We start from the raw sequence: 25,627 nt of genomic DNA on the forward strand, positions 1-25,627 counted from the left end.
TGCTCTCCCGAGACATCTACAGGCCTGCATCTCTCCTTGGGGCAGAGGGCTCCACCAGGCAGCAGGGAGCCTTGAAAACAGGTACTGCCTTGCCCAAAGTCTTCTGCAGGGCTTTGAAGTTCTTGTTCCTCCTCCACAAACTGGGCTGTGACACTTCTGGGTTGGTCTGCCTTGGGGATTAGTGTACGAGTTACTCTCAATAGCTCCTTATTGTTTTTGAGAAGATTATCAAAGGTACAGATTGCCTTAGGTGCACAGACATCTGAGGCAGATCTGTGTGACAGCATTGGATTACTTGGATTGATCTACATGGGTGTAGCACCATGTGAACAGAGCTGCACTTCTCCTGAGCTGCCCAACCCACATGTCTGGCCTCAAAAGCCCTGGCAAGGCAGATTTCTGTACCAGGAATCATGTACCAGGAATCTACTAATCCTGATACCAGAGAGCATGCTATAGAAGTAGCTACCCAGACACCTAGGACAGTATACTTGCTGTCCTTGTCACAGACAACTGTTTCTAAAGCATGTAATAATGTATTCTCCAGAAGCAAGTGAAAATGGATATGAGAACTATATGCTGTAGATGGAGAGTGATGGGATAGTGACCCACTATCAGAAAGTTGCCACAAACAAACCAAGTTTGCCTTCTCCAGAGACTCCCTCTGTGATCCTCTGTCTGAGGATGTCCATGAGAGAGGAAAAAACTCTCAGTGGGGTCAGGCTTAAGGTTTCTATTTCCCAGTCCTTAGTGTCAGAGGGTTTGGGAATTTAAAGATTGAAGCTGGAGCCCACATGGGAGGGCTTGCATTTTGTGAGAGACAGCAGATGGTTGTCCTCTGCCCAGGGAAGCAGCAGTATTGCTCTGTCATGGCTGAGCACCGCAAATTCATTTCTTTGTGTCCGGCTGTTGTTGCCGTGTTCTGCAGCAAATGCAGCTCCAGCTCTCCCCTTCCCTTCCTTTAGCCACAAGCATGGCAAAGGTGTGTGGAATTTAGAACAGCAGGTAGCTCTTCCACTTCATCTGATATGTGCTGCAATCTATTGCACTGCAGTATGGTGCTATGCTCCAGCCTCAGATTTTCCTACAGTCTCTACAGCTTTCCCAGTCTCTGATCCTTCCTGAGTGTTTATGTGAAGCCACTTATGATTTCTCAAACAATGTGTCTCTGCAAAAGAATAGGCTCCAACTAACGAAAAAAAAAGTTCTACACTCTAAAAATAAGATGAAATTTTAAAAGGGCTATAAAAAACTGCGTCATTGACTGGCTCTGGATGATCTCCATGGAAGAGAGAACAATATTCAATTTGTCTAAAACCCCAAGTTCTTCTCAAAAGGAGCTATAGAAAATTGTTCAGCAACATAATGTAAATTAGAAAGCCACAAGCACAGTTCATACTTGAATGAAATTAATTCACACAGGATATAGCAAATATGGCATAACTACAGCACCACTCTATTTGTTTTTTACCACCAAAGCCTTTATTTCCTTTGAAGATGGGTAATTGTAAGGAATACAGTACTTTTTCCTTCTCATGTAGAATTACTCTCCCCAGTCTCTCTATGTTGCACAGTGTATTATCTGCAAATGATTAAAGCTGGCCTCCTGTCCCTTTGGGTGTTTTCAGAGACTGTCAGTGTCTCCAATGGACTGAAGTTACCTAGAAGAAGACTCTGTATATGACCATAAAAGCACCCTATTTATCTTCAAAGAGAAAACCAAGAAGCCTTGACAGATCTCTTGATTATTTTTGTTTCCCTGTAAAAGGGTTTGCTTTTATTTAAATAATTTTTAAAAGAAAATAAACTCAAAGCAAAATACAAATTTCTGGTATTATTATCCCTGCAGGATTGCTACCAGGTTCACATGGTCATTCTACCTATGGTGTTCCTACCTGCTGAAATTTTATTCATCTAGAGTCATTGATTCAAAGTAATATCAGGCTGTTTACAGTGACCTGAAAGTGTTCCAGGAAGCTTGGGCAGTACCAGGTTTATCTTTCAGAACACTTGCCCTTTCAGGAACAAAGCCCCCATTTTCTAGCAGCTATATGGAAAAAAAAAAAAAAAAAAAAAGATGGAAGCACCCTAATTCACTTTTCCTGATGGACCAGAACAGAAACTAAGAGAACTACATTTTGTCTATGTGCCCTAATGCTAGTGCTAGGAAAATTATGTTTCAAATGCATTTTTTTGGCATTGCTTCAGCAGAAAGAAGAAGCACTCATTGCAGAAAAGGCATCCTTCTCATCCCTGCATGTGAGACTTCACTGCTTCCCTGGCTTTGCAGCCTCATGGTCTGGCACTACAGGCTTCTCATTGTAAGAGTGGCAGGACAGGACATGGAGGATTGCTGTCAGCATCCATTTTTTAGTAAGATGTAACAAAATGTTCCCACTCATTTTGAGGACTCGTGCCTCTATGTGATCATGCAGGAAATAAGGAGATGGTCCAAAACTTGCTTGAAACATATTAATTATAGACTACAGCCAAGACTGGGAACTTCACCCATACGTAATGTGAAATCTGAAGAACTGGAAGCAAAATTTGGCTTTGTCTGCTTTATTATTTGATCTGGCTGAAATTTTTTTTGTATTCTAACAGTATTTTTAGTTCCACAGAAGGGTCATTGTGATTAGCCTCTAAGGGATTTTGTTGACTCTCTGTTCTGTGGTTTAAAAAGATGAACCTGGAACTGCTAAGGATATCTAGGATTTTTTCAGTCCAGTCCTTAGTCCCCTTCACTAATTTATGAAGCTCCAGGTTCAGGCTCTTTGTTGCTGAAAAGAGCTTCAACTCTCCAATTATGAGAAACTTTATTCTCATTTCTAGCTTTTTCCCCCCCTTCTTCTCTCTCAGCAATTAAATTCTGTTTCCAAACAATGGATAGCAATTTACAGTTTATCATATCCGTGCCCCTGAGACATTGTGTCCACCTGCTCATCCTGTTCTACATCATGTTCACTGGTAACAACTGAAGCTGAAAGTTTGGATTAGTCCTGAGTTTAGGCCCAGTTATTCAAGTGCTTCTAGTCTCTCAAACTACAATAGTATGGAGGAGTATTTTACATCGTTGTACGACTTTTATTGTGAGACATCTTTGTCTTCTATGCTTCCTATACTTTTCTTGAAAGAAAAAATAACAATTTGGGGAAAATAATTTTTTCAATATCTGGAGGTTTGGGGTGTGTGGAACTGGATTATTTAAATGGTCAAAAAGATAAATTCAGATTTGGCAACATCTGAGCCTTGGCAGGAGATAGATTTCAATTACGCCTCAGTCTGACTAGGATCCAGAAATCAGTTTTTCTCCCCTAAATCCCCCTAAGGGCTTTATCGGTTTGTCTATGCTGAGAATGTCTCATAGATACTGACAAGTCTGATCTCTCTACAAGTTTTATGCTGGCAGCAGTGTTCTCCTACAGGACATCAAGAGGAGGTGTCATTTTCTCCTCTGTAGGTAGCATTTACATTTGTGAATAAACTAGATAACTAGGATTGAGAACAGAGACAGGTATAAATGACTTCCCATTAGGAACAAGAAAAGACACAATTGATTCCTCTTGTGTTCTTTAAGAGAGGTGGAAGGTCTTCCTTCTTAATTGCTATATAGCCTCAAAAGCTCCTGGTGTGGGGGATATTCAAATTGACATGGATTTGGATCCCTCCTTGGGCAGAGGAAGAGGTTAATTTTTGTGACCCACTTCTGGGGTGAATGATCCAACCTTTCAAATATACTGGTGATCCCATCACCACCTAGTGATCCTGCTCAAGAGAAGACTGAGCCGTTCTTGCCATGAATACCTGTTTTGAAAAGGTATTATTTCAGGGCTCAGGATACTGAGTGTAGGAGCTTCCTGTCTTTTCAGGCACAAGGTGCTGACACCCTAGAAAGGAATGAGATTTTCCTCTGCACATTGCTCTTTGGTGGCTTGGCGACTTAAGATGGCCTCTGCCTTGAACACTGGATGCTCTGGCACCTCATGAAACATCTGACTGTCCCTATTCCTTCAGTAACAAATTCGGGCACCAAATCAGAGCCTGGAGTCCACTCTGGAGCTGGTGTCATGAATTAATGTTTTATGTTTAAGAAGGGACAGGACAGTAGAGGGGAGGGTGCTCATGGACCAACACAGCAGGTCCCTGCACTTAAGATCTTTCTTGCATTTTGCTTTGCTCTCACTGTTTCTTACAAAACTGGGAAATATACATTTCAGAAATAATGAAAAAATGGTGAGGATCAACTGCATATGGAAGTACTAGAAAGATTTCAGTCTGCAACTCCACAATCTGGAAAAAGTAAGACAGGACAACCCTCAGAGAAGAGCCTCATGGGGAGCTTCTAGACAGATAAAAGGAGCTACAATACATGTTCCTTTATGGAGCCTGCCTTTCTATGTGTTCTACAGCTAGCATTTTGGTGATTACTATGTGTAACTTTGGGCAGAGATGATGGCTTCTAAAAGCTGCATTTAACCTACTTCCCTTTCCAAAATGTTACTGATGTAAGGACATTTGTCACAGAATCCTTTCTGTAAAAAGAATGAAGAGAAAAATACCTTTTTTTTTGAACCTAGACACACTCATGCAATTAAAATACCTGCAACAGGAGTGATGTGGTTTAACCCCAGGGTACTGGGGATACTGACAGCAACTGAGTCTCACACAGCTGCTCACTCACTCCCCCTGCCCTCTCGGTGGGATGGGAAGGAAAATCAGGGGAACAAAAGTAAAAATCCCGGGTTAATAATTGAAACAAGGTAAAACATTATAATAATGATGATGATAATGATAATAATAGTAATAAGAAGAAGACAAAGAGATACAAATGAGAAACACAATACAGTTGCTCACCACCCACCAGCAAACGATTTGCCCATCTCCAAGCAGCTGCTGGTCCCTCCCAGCCAATTCCCCACAGTTTTTATACTGGCCGTGATGTTCCTCGGGATGGAGTGTCCCTTTGGCCAGTTTCCATCTGCTGTCCTGGTCATGGTCCCCCCCAGCTTCTTGTGCACTTCCTTACTGGCAGTCCATGGGAAACTCAGCAGTCCTTGACTTAGAGTAAGCACTGATCAGCAACATCAGTGTGTTAGCAGCATTCTCATCCTAAATCCAAAACACAGCACTGTACCAGCACCTAGGAAGAAAATTGTCTCTGTTCCAGCTGAAATCAGGACAGGGACACTGTATTTTATTTCACTAGAAGGATTCACAGCTGGTGCTGTATTTAAGAACTTTTAAAATGAAGTGTTAAAAATTAAGCGAGTGCACGTAACTAAGAAACCGGGGGGAAAGGAAGCACGTTTTTGTCTTCTCCCTTTCACGTCTGCCTCGCAGAAAAGCCGGCGCGCCGCGACCACTGGGCGGCGCCAAGCCCCGCCTGAAAATTCGGAAAGGGATAACAGGGGAAACTTGGCCAGCGCGAAACTCGGACGACGTCTTTTGCTGCAGAGCTGTCAGTGGCATCAGTGGTAAATGTTCTAGATAGGCACCGGAGGCCGTGGTTATTTGTGTCTGACAGGTCATCCTAAGCAAGCTAAATATGAATGTGGGGTACATGCTAAAATAACACCATCACTTTTCATAATTTGAGGATAACATTCTCCACACTAAGCATTTTAAGCAAGTAAAAATACATTGACTTCTTATTAAAGAAAGAAATACAAGGGAAACTCCTCATCCTTTCCCACCCGCCTGCAGGAGCTGGGGAAGCGCAATGCTGCTGGAGCACCAGCAGGCCTTTCTGTGTGTCACAGCAGAGGTGTGGAGGGGACAAATGGGTTCCAGGGGTTTGATGGGCTCAGAGCCCTAATCTACTCCTAAATAACTGGCACACCAAAGTACTGAAATTCAAAAAGCTGTCACCCCAGCTAAAATCTTGCCATCAGCCTAGCTTGCAAAACCGTGGAGCCCCATGACAGATCATTTACTTGTGGGTTTAGATAGGTAAGTAAGTCCAGCTGCCAACTGCTGGTTCAAAACTTCCCTTGAATGTGCTGGTGGGGAAGGTGTTGGGAAGCCTGGAGAAAGATTCTCACATAGATGACAAAAAGAAGAAAGGAAAAGGTTTGCAAGAAGTTCTTGTAGTTATGTATGCCAGGTCTCAGAGGTATTTGAGTTTAGGCTTAGGGTTACAATTAGAGTTGAAAAAACCCACAAAATCTAGAGCTCTAGGGACACTGCAACTACAAAAGGCATGCCAAGGGGAGCATGGCACTGCCACAATATTGCTCCCTCCACATCTTGCTCCTTGGCACCACCCATGTGCTGGGAACCTCAGGAAAAGGCTGCTTTTACCGCTCTGCTTAGGGTTAGGGTCCAGGTTTACATTAGAAATGTGTTCTTTTGATGTTCTCAGGCTTTACTGCAAAAGAAAGTCACCAAGTCCTTAATATTGCAGATGCTTTGACCTGTGCTTTGTCACTCTTAACAGATTTCTTCATCTAAAGCCTCTTTGAGAAGTCCTTGGTGACATGATTTACTTTTGAAATCCAAGGGTACCCCTGTCCTGCTTGTGGCAGTGTGATCAGAGGCCTCTGACTCAGTACTGCAGCCCATCCAGCAAGATCTCATCCACAACTGCTCATTCCCCACTCTTCCATGAAAGATGACTATTCTCTCTGAATATGAATGTGTCCTCAGACTCGAGTTTGTGCTGGCCTGCTTGCAGATGGATAAACTGTTGGGTGAACAGCTGGGTGTCTGTGTCCAAGGTTTCCCTTCAGTTTGCTAATGAGAGGTTTCCTGTAGATGAAAATTCCCATGGATGTTGGACACATCATAGATGAAACTGCTCAGGTAGATGAACCAGCTAATGCTACTTAGTGTGAGGCACTAATTTTGATGAATGGAAAATTATAAGAAGTCCATGAGACAGGATGCAAAATCATGAGCTAGCCTTTCCAAAGAGGTCTCATTTGGAAATAAATACAAATGGATGGGTGAAAGGGAGTCTGAGCAGTGTGTGTGCTCATTTGTGATTAGTTACAGGGCCAAGACTGCTCCAGGTTTCTGCAATAGCCTGCATTATGTATCACACTCATACTTCTTTAGAACAGACTGTCTAGTTTAGCCTTCTAAAATGATGTTGTTGTTATTATTATTATATTATGCTATATTATATTGTATTATATTATATATTGTAATGTATTTATCTGGGAGACATCCACTTGGTTTATAGATTGGTTTTTAGATATTGAAATAACAAGTGGATTTCACCCACTGCAAATTTTTGCCTCTGAAGATATGCTCATTATAGATAGACCAGAAGGTTCATGCTGACTCTGCCACTGCCATTTTTGTTCTTTTTGTATTATTGACAAGCTGCAGAGGAAACAAGGTGAGTCTGAACTGGGCTCTGAAACTTTTAAAACCTAGACAAGTAACACAGAAATGGAGTAACTGATAAAAAAGGTAATGAACAGTGGGGTTCTGCATAATTCAGAGTAGCCAAATTCTCAGTCATCTGCTCTCCTTGAAACTGTGACTGACAAGTATCTGGCTCTCCACTTCCTCTTGCACTGCTGGCAACATCCTTAAAATGTTAAAAAGATAAAGCAGATTTAGTCTATCCATTAGTCCATCCATTTAGTGATTTTAACTTCCTACTTCATTTGTGAAGATTTTCACATTCAATGAACAACTTCCTTTGGTAGGCTTCCCTCTGCATGGGAAGACTCGAACATCCTTGTTTTTTCTAAGGCACAAAGGGCCTGGACTCCAATCCCTCCCTCTGAGACAGCAAGAGCTTCGGAAAGTTAGACACTTCTCATCTTGGGGTGTTCATGAACCTGCAGACATGACCTCAGGTGCTGCCCTGGCCTCACCACACAGCAGTGTGACACATTTCTGCCAAGCAGTTCTCATGGTTTAGAGAATGAATCAATGGATTTCCCCTCTAGCTCCTGGTGTTTGTTATAAGAAGTTGCAATGTGTCTTGGCAGCCAAAATGCTCCTGCTTCCCTCAGAGAAGGAAAACTGCTTGAGGCATAATCTGGGTCCCTGCATGTATTGCACCAGGCAGACCAAAGCTGAGAGAGATTTGGGGAGCTTTCTAAACACTAAACATGGAGTAAGAGAGACAGAAATAGAAAACAGGAAGTAAAAAAGATTGGTTTGCCTGAAGCCCTAGTGAAGTGTGTTGCAAGCCTAAGAATTAAATGCTAAATCCCTGTCCTGAATCTGAACTGCTAAGAGTTTTCCATCTTTAACTGAAGGTACATGTTGGTATTTCTACTGTGCTTGTTGCCATGACATTTCTATTTTTAATAGACAATATTTACACTATATATTTCAGGTGCTCAGTTTACCTGAATTTCTAACATGTACACTGACTTTTGATGTTTCTTTGCTACTAGGACTGGAGAGCACACTGGATCATGGAGTAATGAGATACCCTTGGTGAGACTGCTAGGACAAGGTTCTTTCCAGCTAACACAGTGTGGGATCTCATGTGCTCTCTTGCAGAAGAGACAAAAAAAAAATAGTAATCAAATCAGACTGAAAGTAATCTTAGCCATCTGTCCTGTGTCATGGTGACCAGAAGTTAGAAGATAAGCAAATTTACAAACCTAGTCTCAATAAAGTTGCTTGGTTTGGTCTTTATTTGTATTTCCTGGGAACTCTGATGGCCTCACTATAGCAGATAGCTTTCAGATAAATGTTAACAAAGTTATGTGGAACAGATCTGCCTTCTTACTAATGAAAAACAGAACAGTAAAAAGGTAGGGAAAACAAGCCACAACTGGTCCATTGACTTAATGGATTTTGATTATTGCTATTTATTGGAATATTTGGCATTGGATCAGCCATGAGCAAAATGCTAATTTTTAACGGAGCCAGTAGTAACACGATCACTGCAGAAGCTACAGAGAATAGGTAGGATGGTTTTGCTTTTACAGGATGGACTTCAAAACAATCATAGTTAATGTGAAAAAACCTAGTAATGAGAGATTCTGCACTGCTGAATGCCACAGAAATATCAGGAAATTATCAATTGTTAAAGAATGTTCCACGCATTCAGAACAAAATCTTCAGTTCCAGTTCAGTTTATTATCTGCATTACATCGAATGTAGCACTTAGCCCCCGTGCCTGGGAGAAGGTGGAATTTCTATTTCAGATGCTCCAATCCCTGGCAGGAGTGCACAGTGCTCAGTGCAACCATAGGATTTTGGGTACTGACCACCCTGTTTTTCAGACTCCTCAGCCCTGGCAGAAGCCATGGATTTTCCTCTCTCACATTTTTCATGTGACATTGAGAAGAAAGCTGGCAATTTGGCAATGGCTTCTTCTGAATGTCCTACATGCTCAGGTTGCACAATAGACTTCAGAGAAGCACTAAAAGGTCAGGATTATGCTGAGATTTCCTTTGAGGTTAACTAAGAAAGGAAAACTGGTATTAACCTTAAAAAACTTGAGGAAACCAGAGCATGGCACAAGCAGCAGGGTAAAATATCTGCTGTAATAAGGTACCACTGCCAGGAGAATGGGGATAATAGAGCCTGTAGCAGAGAGACCTAAGGTCAGCTGCAATGTAACATTGCACAGCATTCTGCTGTAGAAAAAGGTTGTAGCTTAGCTGCTCTATGTCATTAATCTTGATCAGCTTATTTCTATTAGTGGCATTGATGCAATCTTGGGAAAACAGAAGTACTTTCTGCTCCATAAGCATACTCTGCAACTTGAAAATTAAGAGGATTTGAGAAGCATGCTTAGATTGAACTCATGGAAAGGTTTCTATTAAAGGTAATGGTGTAAGGAGGGGTAGAACCAGTCCCTCCTGAGAGACTTGTTTATAAGAAATTAATTTGTTTGCATAATGGAAGCAAGACTCTTTTCTCTTTGCCACACAGATCAATTGTGTTTACTAATTGGGTAAAAGGTGATGGCCTTGCCACACCCTAGTGTGTTGGACCAGAATGTATTTACAGAGATGTGGGGCTGTTTTGACAAGGGCTGCAAGGCTGGGTAGTTCTGTCATTTGTGTTTTTGATGATCTAGAAGTACAATTGTCCCAAAAGATAAAAATTGTGATTAAATATTTGTGATTGCAATGAGAAATTAAGGACATTGCAAATACAGGAAAGACATAAATGAAAGTAAATAATTGTTTAACTAGTGATGTAAGGTACACAAAGGTATTCTAAACTAGCCATCAAGAAATTAATGCATTAGATAATTTGGAAGGTTTTTAGGTTGATGCTCACATTCGTGTATTATAAGCAATGAGATCCTGTTTGCTGACAACCCTTTGCTTCCTTAGTAGTACAGGAACCTACAGAACAGTTCACTGTTGGTTCCGGAGGCTCAGGAGAGAGGTTGACATTGCTGCAGATGACATTGCTTTAGGCCTTTTCTTAGCAGCTGCAATAAAGTCTCTTTGCAAACAAGAAACATAGAGAAAGGAGCAGAAGTCAAATTTCCTATCACTACCCCTATTATTCCCTAATAATATCTTTGCTTACACTACTTACAGAAAGAGACTGAGTGTCAGCTTCAGGCAAAAGCAAAACTTGTAGTTGTAATTAATTTGGAGACCTTTGCCAAATGCTGTCATTACTGCATGCTGAGGTTGCTAGTAGGTCTGTGCTGGGATGTAGGCACCCCTCTTTCCAGTAGGAAACAAATTCCCAGCAAAAAGAAGAGCGTAAAAAACTCCTGCTCTTGCCCTGGGAAATGCACAGGTCCTCTCTGCTCATCTTTAGCATCATTAAACTCCTGATTCAGTGGAACAGAAGGCAACATTAAACAGCTTTCACTGTTTTCCTTTGCTGTTTGGCAAAGCACGCTGTCTTTACTACGACCAGCTGCACTGCCTGATGTTAATTTTGCTGGCTATCTGTTGACAATTGCTGACTGTCCCTTTCTGACTGATAAGTGCTGCCCTACTGCCAGACTGCTTTTTGGCTACACATTAAAAATGTGAGCCCCAGGGAGACTGGGTGTAGGAGGAAAGAGAGAATAGCACTGAGCAGCAGAACAGACTGCTACCCATCTTTTTTCCACAGCTAAGAAATACGGAGGGGTTTAAAATTTCTGGTTGATCATGAAAGCTCTATGAAGGTTTCTAAACTTTATATTATATCCTCATATAAGGATATAATACATATCCTCGATAGATAACAAACATTTGTTTCCAGCAGTCTGTGAGCTATGCAAAATCAATCTTGCATGCCAGGGAAAAGTCCACACCAAGAGTTTTTAGGATTTAACCTTAAAAACTATTTCATTGTAAACGTGAAATACTTTTTTAGGATGCATATAATACGTGACAATTTCTTAAAGAATAAAATGTCTCTGTGACTGCATAGGAAAACTTAAGCACATTCAGTTCAGGATAATTATTTCAGGGTGTTTGTGTAAGTCAGTTTAGAAGGAGACAAATAGACCACACTGTGTTTTTAAGTCTAGTGGGAGAATAGTAAACATGTCTCTAAATCACATTACACAGGCTGAGTCCCTCTGATCTCTGTAGGGGTGATGGTGCCTGCATTACTAGGAGCAAGGGGTAATCTAAAGAACATCATTCTCCTAGAGGCTGAGTGAGAAATAGATGTACGGATATATTCTAACAACTCTTTATTTTGCATAGAGAATAATTAAGCAAACTAGAAACACATAAAACCATTTTCCAATAAAGTATTAGTGAAATAAACTTTATCTTTGAGAGTTTGCAGAGCAGAGGTCATTCAAGAGGAGCACTGGGCTGAGAGTGAAATGGTTATTTAGAGCTTAAAAGATCAGAAGCCTGGAAGGTGGCAGAGGTTGGGAAGGGCATGACTGAGAACCCTGAACACTGGTGGAGGGGGCTTTCAGCCCAGGAAAGAAGTTTGCAAGAGCAGAAGTACTTCCCTCAACCCATGCCTCACCTGCGGCCAAGAGCAAAGGAGAAGTGTAGAAAAAGTCTCACCAACATGCCCTGGGATTTTTCTGTGCTGTTTGGGTTGATGACATTTGCTGTACAAGACAGGAGTGTTTCATTTAATGCTCACCCTGCGCCCTGACAAGATTGACTGTATTTAAACTACTCCAACTGATGTTTCTTTTTTTTTTTTTCCTTTAATTCTTGAAGTCTTCACCCTCAATGACATGATCATGAGAATTTGGAAAAGCAAAACAATTTGCTGTCCTGCTGCTGGGCCACATTGCTTGCTGACTTACTTCAGACATTTGGAAGATGTTGCTTCTTAAGGCAGTTTTGGGATGGCAAAGCTGATGATGTGTGTTTATAGCACAGGCTGCTGCTGCTAAAGCCAGTACCTGGGTGAGTTACTGTGAAATGAGAATGTTCTGGCATCATGGGAATCACTGCAGCAAGTTTGGCTGCTAGCAGACAGCATTTGCTGCAACTGCTGCCAGAGGTGAGCAGCAATGCTAGAGTTCTACTTGGATTATAACTCCTTGTAACTTTGACAAGGTAACAAATGAGGTGGGAGAGATACAGGAGGTCACCTTGCAATAATACAGAAGTAGGACAATTCCCCTTCTCCAGGTTTCTCAACCTGCAGAGACCTTACAATGTTGTAAAGAGCAGTGGCAAACAAGAGGCCTTCAGAGCAAGGACAGTGTGACTGAAAAATATTGCAGGATATTGCTCCTACAGCCAAAAAGAGGCAAAAGCAGAGAGCTGAAGCAGCACTACTGGAATGTGTGTCTTCCTGCAGCCAGTGAGGGTTTGCATAGCTGTGTGATGCTAAGGAGCAAGTCCTCTTCTTAAAACCTAACTTAGGCCAGAAAAATCTGTCTTAGCTAAACTGTTTCTGGAGGTATTAGAAAACAGAAGAACTGTTTGTTCCTTTTTTTTTTTTTTTAACTGGAGAAAGAAAAATTAAACTAACAAAATTCTGATGGTTTCTAAGAGTTGGCATTAAATATGAAAATGACTTCCTACGCTTACTGCTATGTGCTCCTGGGCTGATCAAGCTTGAAACCTATATGCAAAACCAAGGCAGAAAAATCTTGACATGCTGCTGTGTCTTCCTTTTAAGGAGAACTTTGGTATTTTGTATGGACAATGTCAAATGGCTGAACAGGTTTAAATCTTTGACTGTGCAAGAATGAATCACGTCAGACATAAACGCTTCAACTGTTCAAAACCACAGTGCTTGGATTAACTGTTGTTTTTTTTTTTTTTTTTTTTTTTTTAACTCCACTGTAGAGATGAGCAAACATTTCTTATTTAAAGAGGGAAAAAAAGAGATTAATCAAATTTTAAGACTTGACAACATATGAACATCATTGTACAATTCGCATATTCCAGGCAAGAAATGCCACCCATTGTAGCATTATTGTTGAAGAACAACAAACTTGTTTGAAAGACCTACAGGCATTAGAAAATGTTCACAGACCTCAGTCAACAGTCAATTGTCCATATTTTAAAATATTCAAACCATGCTGCTCTTCTGTTTTAAATTTCACTTGTTTCACATCTTAACCATTCTGTCTGGTTAAGCCTAGTTTGCAGGTTAGAACATATGGAAGTCATGACTTATTTTTGTTTTGATATGCTTTGATAGATTTTGTTAGTCCCAAATTCAGGAATTCACTCCATTTTAGGGAAGACCTAAAGCATAACTTAAAATTTAACTTGAAATCAGCAGAAATCGAACATGTTTCTGTGTATGTGCTAGTTATGTAATTTGAAGTATTTCTTTGCTCAGGGTGTTTTCATATTGTGCAATTTCTAGACCCAGAGAATGTTTCTCAGGGCCTTTGCTGGACCTTCCCTACTATCCATAGGAAGAGCTGTGCTTAGTAATAGTGTTAGCTACTCTTTCCAGACCCCATCTCTGGAGCCCTCTTGATAATTTCCCCATCCTTTATGTAACTGGTGATCTTGCATCATGTACTAGGGAGTTATCATGGATTCCTCACGTGGCTAACCTTATGCCCACTGGGTGGGCACTTTGTCTGCAGTCCTTACCACACCAGACATGGGACTCATACTGCATGTTTCCCTTGTGTATTTGGACTTTTCCATCTGGTCATTCTCATTCTGCAGTAGCTTCTCCAAGGCTGTTCTATGTCAGATCACAGGTAACTTGCACTCAGCTCTGTCTCAGTCTCTCCTTCAATACTCCTGTCACTGCCTAAGCAGTAGGCAGCAAAACCATATGTACAATTATAGTTACTTTTCCAAAACTGTGTGTGCCCACACCTAGCTATCAGTTTCATCACCATTAGATCTCACTTGGATAGCTAGGTTTCCTGTTTTTCAAGCTCTGAAGTGCATTGCTTTGGACTTTGATACTAACATTTGCCTTTCATCTTCATGACTTATACTGTAAACCAGAGACAGTTTTTCCAGCAGTAGTCACATCAAGTCTGTAAACACAGCTAAAGGTCTGGTTTTATTGCCATCACAACCAAGAAATATACATCCTGTTGTCCTCAACAAACAGCTTCCTCATTCTATTCCTCTCCCATAAAATTTTCAAAATTGCTGATTTCCCAGCTTCAGGTAATCTTGTGTTTGAGTATAATCAAACACAAATAGTCTAGGTGTATGATTCTAGATTATGATCTTGCTTTTGGCTGCATTAAGTCTACTAAATGTGGCTAAGCAAAGTCTAATAAAGTGTAATAAGAGTAGGAACATGTCAGGTCTCTTACTGCTTGGCTCTTCCCTCTACTATTTTACAAATCTACATGGCAGTATTTTGCTCCTTGCTGACTGGTTTGCTGAAAGTACCATGTCTGATCAGCTTCATTTGATTAACATAATTAGAAGATTTTAAGGAAAAATATGTGTAACTTTGAGGATATTAAAAAGGCCATCAACAATTTAGTGGTACTATACTGATGGAAATATGCACTATTATGTCTGCTTCATCAATTCCAGAACTTGACTAGCTAACTTGAAAAATTCTTTTGCATATAAAAGAAAGTTATTATCTTCATTAACATCTTTTCCACCAGTGTTTTTTTTTTTTTCTGTGATCATTCTGAAATCACTTTCAAAGTGTATCTTATACATATGAAGGACTGTTTGCATAATCTAGTATCAGTTCTGAATTTAATGCAAATTCTCATCAAAAGGAAGCAACACTGAAATTGTTGCTAACTTCTATCACAAATATTTTGGTCCAAAAATTAACCACTATTCCTAAGCATAAATTTATGATGAAAATTATTGCAAGAATTTCAGCATGCTGTATTTTAATCACAACTACTGTTAACTAGGAAGGTGATGCCTTTTCAAGTACTAGAGGAAACAAATGCTTTACAACCTAATTATTACTGAAAAGTAAAAAAAATAAAACAACCGAAAAAAACCCCCACACAACAACAACAAACCAACCAAAAAGCAAAAATCCAAAACAAAACAGGATAAGATGCAGTGAAAGATTACAACCACAAAAAACCTTAATGAAGTGAGATTCTATGGATAAGTAACCAAGTTTTCAAATTTTAATCAGCAACTACTTGATTATGGTAGGTTAAATATCCTTACAGGTAGTTATCCTTAACTGTTGGTGCAAGGCTTGCTCACCTAACAGAAAAAACAGCAGCAGACACAAGCAGCTGGCAAATAAGTCCAGGGGAAATACATACCCAAAATAAGGGATACCTTCCTCTTCAAGGAATGTTGGTTGACCTACATCAAAATATTTACAGGGCTGAAACACCCTTATCTGTCCATATGGATGGACATACACTGATGTGTATACACTGAACACAAGTGAGGGACAGTAGTAACTGGATAAAATTCAATGGGCTACTGGAAAAAAGTAAATAATGGTTTCCTACCCATGAGTTAGAGGCCCCGCATTGCAAAAGAAAATGACAAGATCATGCACAAAAAGGTTAGTTAAGAAATTTTTAGAAATACTGAGAAAGATTTTGGATGACTGATTTTTTTGGGAGCAAAAAAATTCACATCCCCCAACCATTTTCTTCTTTTACACTAAGCTATGACTCTCCTCTATAATCTTCCTGATGAACAAAGGTGTTTATGTAAGATAGGTGTAACACGGCTGCATGATTTATACTTTTATTAAAAAATCAGCTGAGGACAATTTTTTACCTCCTGATAAGGAGTCATCAGAATATTGTCATGCTGAAATTTGAAAAATTAGAAATATTCTAATGCGATTTCTGGTTTTAAAGTCTTTGACTACAATTGAAAAATTCAAAGGACGAACAGTCACAGAGAATGCTAAGGTCATGTAACAACAACAGCTCAGAAAAAGCATTTAGGTAAAGGTCTTTCTTTAAAAAAACACCTAACCATGTCCTAGTTTGGAAGATACAAATTTTAAAACTGTACAGAATTTTTCTGCTTTTTGCTTATCCTGTTGAAAACCAAACAAATCATTACTGTGAGGTTTTTTGGTATTCTGGGAGGGAAAAGATTCAGTAAGTAAAAAAGTGACAAGTTTTGAAAAGAAAAATACCATCTGCCCTAGTAATTAATTTCTAGAATGTCCTGTAATGTTGCTATCCTAAATATCACATGACATGAAGAAAAAGTGAACTTTCATCAGAAGTGCTGATGAGGACACCAGGCAATAAAAGCCAGCCCGCAGGAACACTTCCTTGGTGTGGCACAGCAAGTGTGGAGTGTTTGAAGCAACGCTCTGTCTGGGGCACACCTCTCCCTCTGAGCTGCTCCTGCCACGGAGAGGAGGACACACTTGCAGGGCATGAGTCAGATAGATGCTCAGCTACCTGTGTCTAAGGCTGGGCAAGACATGGTCCAGCCAGTAGATTACAGCCATTTCACTGAACTTCTTTGCCCTACATTTTCCCCCATTTTTTTTCAGTTTGTTTAGTTATTTTTATTCCCCTAAAAGTAACACAAGGAATTGCAAGGTGGGAGCATCCTTTGTAAAAATATTTATTTAAAAATATTTTTTTCTTTTTAATTTATTTTTTTAAAAAAGAGTATAACCTCACAACAATGCTATTTTACACAGGGGGTTTATGATTGATGTCATAATCATTTATATCACATCTGGAAACTGTTATAAATAACATATGATGAATAAATTGTTCAACTGTGATGGTTCCAAAAACTTCAAAACATTAAGACATACCTGTTTCCCTGAGTCTATCACCCTCTTTAGCAAAATAAACAAGATTTTGCATTTTTGAATATTTTAGAAAATTACTTTTCAGTCTTCCATTTCTACACGAAGTTCCCATTGTTCCTTGAACTGCAGGAGATACATTTCTTCATCCTCAGGTGATCCACCAGATACCTCTCTCTCATAGAGTCTGAGCAAAATTCCATCTTTGTCAGGATCATCATACTTGAATACTCCTTCACACACCTGCTTTTCAACATTGGACAGAGTAGGAACATACAGTCTTCCCCTGTGAGGATCCCAATCAACTAATACGGTCTGCACACCTTCTTTCTCTGTGAGGCCCTGTGTGGTTTCTTCCAGCTGATGATAGAATATCTGCCCAGACTTTTCAGTATCCAGGTCCATGAAGTCGATATGGGTCTCACTTGGTAATTCATCTGCTGCATCAACCACCTTCAAATTAAGTTCCTCTGTTTTCTGTCCCAAACAAAGGTCTCCTACCCATATCTCTAGCTGGGGGGAATATGGCTGTCCTGTTTCCATATCAACCAAGTCCCCCAAAGCAACCTGTGGCTCACCCTGTAGCCCCCCAGGGGCAGAAAACTTCTCTTCTAGTTTCTGACCACGACTGAAGTCTTCAGTCCTTACATCATGCTCATACTCTACAACCCCTGCATTTTTATCTCTCCAAGTATTCTGTGTTCCAGACCAGCCATGAGATACCCAGTTTCCAGTTTGGTTCCCTTCCACTGAAGTATCTTCTTTGAGTGAAATCTCTTCACGTGAAAAATCAAGCAAATATCTTGCTTTCAGCACTTGTTCAGAAGGCAAATCCCTCCCTTCAGTGTCATTGTAAACAGTGTTATAATGGGGACTTTTCCTTTCCGACAGATGTCTGGATTCCTCACCATTGTCTCCATTAACAGTGATAAGGTTGAGCACTATTTTTTCACTTGGTATGAAAACCCATTCCTTGCATTTGTCAGTGTACTGCCATACCTAGAAAGTAAGTAATATTTTGAGTGAAGTATAATAAAAATACCATCTTCTTATACTACCTTATATTTTTAAAATATAATGCTAGGTTAGACCTTATTAGGAAGTTATTTCAACTTAGGGAAGAAGAAAGTTCATCATATAAACATTCAAGAGTGTCAGTATGCTCTCCTTTTTTTATTCTATCTAAAGTAAAACTATATTATGATCAGTTTTCATACCCCTTTCCCCACCATCCCCATGTCAAATTAATGGTTAGAACAATTCTGCCAAATACAGGTTGTGTTTCCAAACCAGCATAAACTCATGTGACTTTGGAGAAAACATCACTCTTTGCTCTTGGACCACAAATTACTGAATCTATTCCACTCCTTTTAACCAGTGAAGAGAAAATGCAGTCACAACCCATTCCCACAAGCAGTGTCAAGTAACATGTTATAACTTAGAATAAAATAATACCAGGTTTCCTCTCAGAAAGAGAGCTACACATCAGGTTGAAGCACAGTGTACAGAGCCTGCACTGTGTAGTCTGCCGCAGGCTGCTTTTATGAATCTGTGCAAAATCATCAAATTAAACCATAGGGATCTTTCTGAAATGAGTAAAATTGTTGACAGGAATCAACACTGTGCGGGCACTGATGGAGTGAACAGAAGTACAACCAGAAGGTGCATTTCAGTGCTTTCAAGCTTGAATGGAAGACTAATACAACTAATTGATATACCAAGTAGTCTGAAAGGTTGCACAGGTCAGAAATGCTGGACCAAACAGTTTATTCCATGTCCCTCCAGCCACACAAGGTGCACATGTGGGACAGTCGGTATGTTGGGAAAGCCAGAGAGCATCATTAAAATATCAGGTCTATATTCATTTGTTACCTTAACATTGACTGAATCCAGAGGTGGATAAATAAAATTGAAGCTCTATGATGGTCATTAAAAAGTGCAATGAACATAAAAAAAATTCCCAACATTCAAATTACATCTTAGAGAAAATAACTCCTGGAGTTAGGAGTTTAGTCTGCTACTGAGTGGAAATTTTTCACTAAGTAGCCCTTCATGCTCTTGGACTTTAAAGAGCTCTGTCCTATTAGCTATCCAAGAGATGAAGCTATCTCCCCATACCATGACTTTCATCCCAGGAACAAAACATAAAGAACAAGACAGAAACAGACTTTTTACTAAGGCTTGTAGTGACAAGGGACAATAGTTTTAAATGAAAGAGGGTTCATTTAGACTGAATATAAGGAATACGTTCTTTACTGTGAGTGTGGTGAGGTACTGGAATAGGTTTCCCAAGGAGCCATGGATGCCCCAAAAGTACAAGTGCTCAAAGTCAGGTTGAATGGAACTTTAAGCAACCTGATCTAGTGGCAGATGTCCTTGCCCATGTCAGAACTAGATACCTTTGAAGACCCCTACCAACCCAAACCGCTCTGTGATTCCACGGTTCTGTAATACAACCAGCGCCTCCTCAAGTGCAGGAGGTATTTCTGTGCACATCTGAACACACTGCAGCAGTGGCTGCTCCAATCCTTCTGAGCCCTTCTGAACTCACAGTCCCTCTCTGAAGATTTCTCCTGTCACCTCTGCACTTCTCTAATCTTCAGCAAGATGAGCATGTTGAAACCAACTCCCTTGCATCTCCCATCCCATGGTGTCACACAGATTGGATTAACATTGAAGTCTTCATTCATTATTATAATTGCATGTTTATGGTTGAGCAACTTGCTTAAAGATACCTGTGAGAAAGCTCTGTTGAGCTCATGAGCTGGAAACCAGTAACATTTCCTAGACTTTAAGTATTCTTTCTAAAAATCAACAAACTTTGCAGCACTAAGAAATTTGAGAACATTTTGTTGCAAAAAGTGTATTTGGCCTGTCTAAATAACAGAATGTGATTGTTTATACATTTTTTGGGTGTTAGGAAATGGCACAATATTTCAAAGTATTCTTGAAATCCAGGCTAAATTATCTGTATGATGCATATGTGTTAAACTTTTCACAATCACAATTAAGTGGAAAAATCTGGTAATACCCAGTAATAGTCCAACAAAACAACGTTTCTGTACTGCTTAATTGTCTTCCCTTCCTGTTTCTGAATTCAACAAATTAATAACTTTTGTGCAAATGACTTTACACAGGGTTTCATCTTAGATAAATTTACAGAGTTCTGACACCCTGACAGACCTTGCCCAGTGCACCTCAGACCTTGCTTAAGGCAATGACTCTTCCAAAACCAACAGCTCTGTTCTGATCATTGCAAACTTGAGTTATTACTCTGTTTTTCTTGCATTTAATAACCCTCAGTGTGGTTTTCTTCTCTTGATCTCAGTAGCAATTAGAGCTTTTATTTGGAGCGAGCCACAGTTACCTCCAAGCCTGCTTAGAACCCTGACAAACACACTCACACTGCTGTGAGTGCCAAGGTTGGCAGTGACCTCCTGCAACAGAAGACACTTACCAGGTTTGTTGGATGTTTTTGTTTGTGGATGTGAATATACTTGTGCACCCAATAGCATACCACAGAAATAAAAAGGAGAGCCAGTGTGGTAGGCATAATATATCCAAATGTGATTGTTATAGTCTCATCTTCTGTTTTGTCTGTTAATAAAACAAAAGTTTTGATTGTAACAAGCAAGATTTTAATGTATGTAGACAGTAATATGTAACTTCACCACACTGCACTTTGGATACAGAATGCAAATGTTTTAGATAAACAAGGAATTTGCAGGAAATGAAAAAAAAATTATTTGAGCTACAGGGCAATTATTATTACTGTCTAAATGATAAATTAAATTCTACAAAGAATAACACCATCTCCCTTAGGTTCTCCTGTTGCTAACTTCAGATTGACCCAGCTCTGCCACTCCCAAACCACATTCAAGGAGAAAAAACATTCTCCATGCACTAAAACTCAAAGAATGCAGATAATTTTCTTCAGAGATAGTGATGTACCTTCCAGTCAGTCCCAGCTATGCTTTATTAGAGGCAAAGATTTTTTTCATTGGTACAAGTGCACAGAGAAGGGAGAAACCATGCTAATTATCACTGTCAAAATAGATACATAAAAAACTCAAAAAATTCAATCACCATGATTTTTTCTAACTTGCATCTTTTTATTTGCCACCTCACACATACCTTTCAATGTAGTAATGCAATGTTCTTTGGAAAAGCCACTGTCCAAAACTGGTGTGGTGACGTGTATCTGTGCACTGACACAATAAGCTGTTCCAGGTTCTAACCAGGGCACAACCAAGGTGTTGTTGCTGATGGAGAAGAACCACTGGAAGACATTAAAAATATTTTTTCCCCCCTTTAACTCCTGAGCTACAGAAAGGTCACGAGCATACAGATTTTCTATAAAGGTTGATACTCTAAGAGCTGCCAGCTGCATCCTTTTCCTCCAAATGCAAACAACATTCAAGTTACTTGTTAAGTCACATCCTCTCTGATTATTTTCTCTTCCAGTCAAAGACTCTTGTACCAACACTGAACAATCTCATGCTTCATATGCAGCAGGACCATTGGGCACTACTGGCCACATTCCTGTGGTGATGTTGCAATAGACCTAAAGGATCATTCCAGCCCTGTCCTCACACACACCCAAATGAGAGGCACATGGTGTGGTTCCACAAAATATTTCAATCTGGTATGTTCTAGAAAAGCCAGGAGCCTTTGGGTAACAGAATTTATGTAGACCTTGGAATCCAAAGTAAAGTTATTGCTATATTTCCTGCACCTTTGTGAAAAAACCCTCAACAAACCAGCCAAACAAACACAACCAACCAAACCACCAAACCACATTTGTCTACTACATATTTGCTAATCTTGGCATTTCAAGAAGCACAGAGCACAGATTTAATAGGAGCAGTTCCACAGCCTTGTCAAAGCTTACCCGCTTCTTTGTTTTTTTGTTGAGGACGGACACATTGTACTGTAGGCCAGGATACACTTGAAGCATAGATATGGATTCTTCCTCAGGACTTCTCTTCCACTTCTCAGGAGCAGTCAAAATGATTGAAATAGATCTGTCAGTAGAAGATACACTTACCATGGGTGGATCTATTTTAGCTGGAAAAATGAACATGTACAAAAAGCCATCAAATTCAGCAGAGGCACACTGGTTTGACCAGTTTCATCAAACTGATCATATTACATTTTTGCAGTGATTGGGGGAGTCTAAGTGGAGCTTTGAAAAATTTATTTATATTGGAAGAAAATTTGATCAGATAACTAAGAAGATCTTTACAGTGAGAGAGTGAACACTGACTTGGAATTTTGCCAATGAATTCCTGGGACTTTATAGGACTTGAAACAACCTTGAAACTCAATTTACTAAAATAGGCTGAATTACCAGTATGTTCTTAGATTATCTGGCACAGATAAGAAACATTGGACTCTAGAGTATGCTTACTGATTGGTTCGATAAAGCCTTTTCAAAATCAGAGTTATTTATACTGTGAATGTATCACAGATTTTATTTGCCTTGAGTAAGGCTTTACCATAGCATACCAAGAATTCAGTATATACCAGACTATATATACTATATATATATATATCTCCAAATTCCAATTTTATTATTTGAATTACTTCTGTCAAAAGCAGAATATAAGAATTAATGTGAAACAACTGAAAAAAAATGTAACCTCATGCTAAAATTAAAATATCATACACTGTGAAGGCATGTGCAGTCTGAGCACACATTGTTAATCAAGGCCATTGAACATCTGGCTGTGTGCTTAGCTCTCCTTACTGTCTGTTAGAGGGTTGAATCGTGTGGTCTCCATCCAGTCAGAGCATGTCCCATTTAGGAATGCTTTAACACTTGCATAGTATTGTTCTTCGTAGTCAGAGGTCTCACTGGAGAGGTCACACCATGTTCTGTTTATATTCCTGCATTCTGGCTTTCTAATCCACTTGCCAACACCGTATCTATATTTTGAAAAGAAAGAGAAAGGAGCTGTATAAAAGCTATTTCCATTATATTAGTCACCTCATAATATTATTTTCTCTGCTTTACTATTGGTGATAAAACAATTTCCATATTTAGCAGAAATCTGAAATTTCAAGGAATCCCAGCTTCAGCTGAGATGAAGCACAAGACTTCCACAAGTTCTTAATGAAAAATAAATTAGAGTAGGCCCTCTCCAGAAGAAGCCAGATGAAACTAACTGGGATGTTAGTGATACCAATCTAAGTCAAGGTTTGCCGGTGCAGACCAGAGATCTCTCCACAGCTCTATTTTAAATTCTAAACACACAATAACAGAGACAGGATAACTATTTATATGGAAACAAAGAGTTCAGTCAGAACAGTCAGTGACTAATCCTCAAGTATGGACACAGATCATGCTCAGGGTCTCCAAGATGAATGACAGGAGACTACTCATTCCTGCCTTGTTTGCTAGTTTAAAAGAAATACTCAACTGGAACACAATGAACTTCAAAACCCTTCTAGTTGAAAAAAGGCCATATATCTGCTACCAACAATGCCTCGGTACTGACCAGCTCTTATACACTGGTAGAACAAACCAGTTTCCTTGGAAAATTCCCGTTTGGACTTGCTCAGAAGTTCCTGCTCCTATAATTCACATTAAGAATTTCCCCTCTGGCTGCTAATTAGTAAGGGCGTGTGACAGCTTCTGCTGGATCACTCACCAGCATTTTCCACCTATCTCAAGGCCTCGCTCTCCTGGGTGGGTAGAGGCACCTGAGTGTTTTTGTGTGCAGTGTGAAAGATGGCCATACCTATGGCTACAGACTCTTCATGGACCAGCTGGTCTTTCAGAGCCAGTGCAGCCAGTTCTCTCTGAACATTTTACCTCCCATAGAAGCCTTGGTTTCTGCCAAGGACAGGGTTAATTTCTCGCAGTAACCATGAGGGGGTGGAGCCTGGAATTGTGTGGGCATGGCCAAAATCCTAATGCTATTCGATGCCAACTTTCATCAATGCCAGGGCCACAGGAGAAGGACTCTCTCTCCATTCCTAGAAGAAAGGTGTTCCTTTCCCATGCAGGGAGCATGGCAGATGGAGCAGGGTTGGTAACACTGGTCCTGACTGGAGGGAGCTGTTTGGGTGGCATGGCTACAGTCAGGTCGAGCTCTGCACTCTCTCTTTTGTACATTTTTATCATTAATATTGCTGCTGTCACTGCTCATTGTCTTATCTCATTGCTGTTTCCAGTAAATGGTTCCTATCTCCATTTGTGATCTTTGCCTTTTGTGCTTCCAGCTGGAGGGGGAGAGGAAGCAAGTGGCACCATGTTTTTTTCAGTAGAACTTTTGAATTGGAGAACACCATTCCTATACTATGTATCGTTCACTTTGTAACTGCTGAGGACTCTTAAGTTACAGGAAACCTCTAGAGATCAGTATTCATTTTACTGTTCTGAAAATGTTCCTAGATTGAGGGAAGTGTAAATATTAGAGGTAAAGATTGGGAGCATTACATAATCCGTGACAACAGTGCTACACCTACTTAGAAGCCAAACTTCTATCACTGCCCTTCAGAATGACGCAGTGCTCTCTCAGTGCAAATAAAGGAAATGGAGTCTGGTTCTCATGCAAATTCCTTGATACCCTACTAAGGTGCAGACCTCGACGATGTAAGGGCCTGATTCCAACCACATTACTTGTGCTTTTGTACAATGCTTAGTAACACTGGTGGATTTTCTCCTAGAGAGGCTTGCTGGATCAGAAGAAATCTGGGGGAGTGGGTCTGTCAGGAAAGAGCAATGACACACTGGGTATTATTAATATTGATTAAATCATACATCTCCATATCAATTTAAGTGTGTACAGAGGATGTATAAGGACAGATACCAGTCCACAGTACAGTTGTTCTTTATTCTTCTCTCTCATTTTAGGAGGAATGCCTCTGAAAGCTTCCATAGTATTAGAATGTTGCTCCTACATTTCTATCATAGGAAGAACATCTCCTTACACATTTTTTTAATTGGTGTGAGGTAAACAGTGCCAGAAGCAGAAATTAAAAACCACACTGATTAAGTCTAGCTCACACTTTAGTTCTTTCTTTACTTCATATCAGCATTACCTTGCATAAAGTTGGGTTTTCTTTTTAAATTATTATTTAAAATGCTAAAATAAAATGCAGTGGGAGATAAAATAAACAAGTCAACTTACACTGCATACTTCACCTTGTAGACAACTCCATCACCTGTCCCTTCTGGTGCTGACCAGTGAAGGACATTCTTCATATTTATAGATTCAAAACGGACATTCCTAGGGTTGGGCAAAGAACAATACAACTCTCCTGAGAAAGAAAATAAGAAAGGAACAACATGCACTAAGAATCAGCAAATGCATACACTCCCAAAGTAGCCAAAAGAGACAGACATTTTTTAAAAGGCCATAAATTCTACTGTTTTTAGCATTCAAACTGTAATGTGCTTGGCTATGGGAAATAATTTTTTTTTACAAGTGTCCCTACCTAGTGCAGTCTCACATTCCACCTTTACGACTGTGTTTTCTCTCTAGCAAAAATGGCTTTGCCATTTATGACAGGCATGGAAATATTCAGGGACTGGAAGGTAAAACTAGAAAAGCTTGGCCTAGAAGAGACACACATTGTTAAAATC

At 39.9% G+C, this 25,627-nt stretch overlaps 1 protein-coding gene across 1 annotated transcript; it reads right to left on the reverse strand.

Annotated features, from left to right (window-relative positions):
* Nucleotides 1-16,899: 16,899 nt before the first annotated feature.
* Nucleotides 16,900-25,261, reverse strand: IL20RA (interleukin 20 receptor subunit alpha). The gene is made up of 6 exons (XM_053938688.1): nucleotides 25,173-25,261; nucleotides 22,784-22,962; nucleotides 21,926-22,101; nucleotides 21,169-21,313; nucleotides 20,492-20,631; nucleotides 16,900-18,033 (listed from the first exon to the last, which is right to left on the reverse strand). Exons 1-6 carry the CDS (start codon nucleotides 25,244-25,246, stop codon nucleotides 17,119-17,121), a joined length of 1,629 nt encoding a protein of 542 aa, XP_053794663.1. The 5' UTR covers nucleotides 25,247-25,261; the 3' UTR covers nucleotides 16,900-17,118.
* Between the last annotated feature and the right edge of the window lie 366 nt (nucleotides 25,262-25,627).

Source organism: Vidua chalybeata, chromosome 3, assembly GCF_026979565.1.
Source record: "Vidua chalybeata isolate OUT-0048 chromosome 3, bVidCha1 merged haplotype, whole genome shotgun sequence".
In the NCBI taxonomy this organism is placed as follows: domain Eukaryota; kingdom Metazoa; phylum Chordata; class Aves; order Passeriformes; family Viduidae; genus Vidua; species Vidua chalybeata.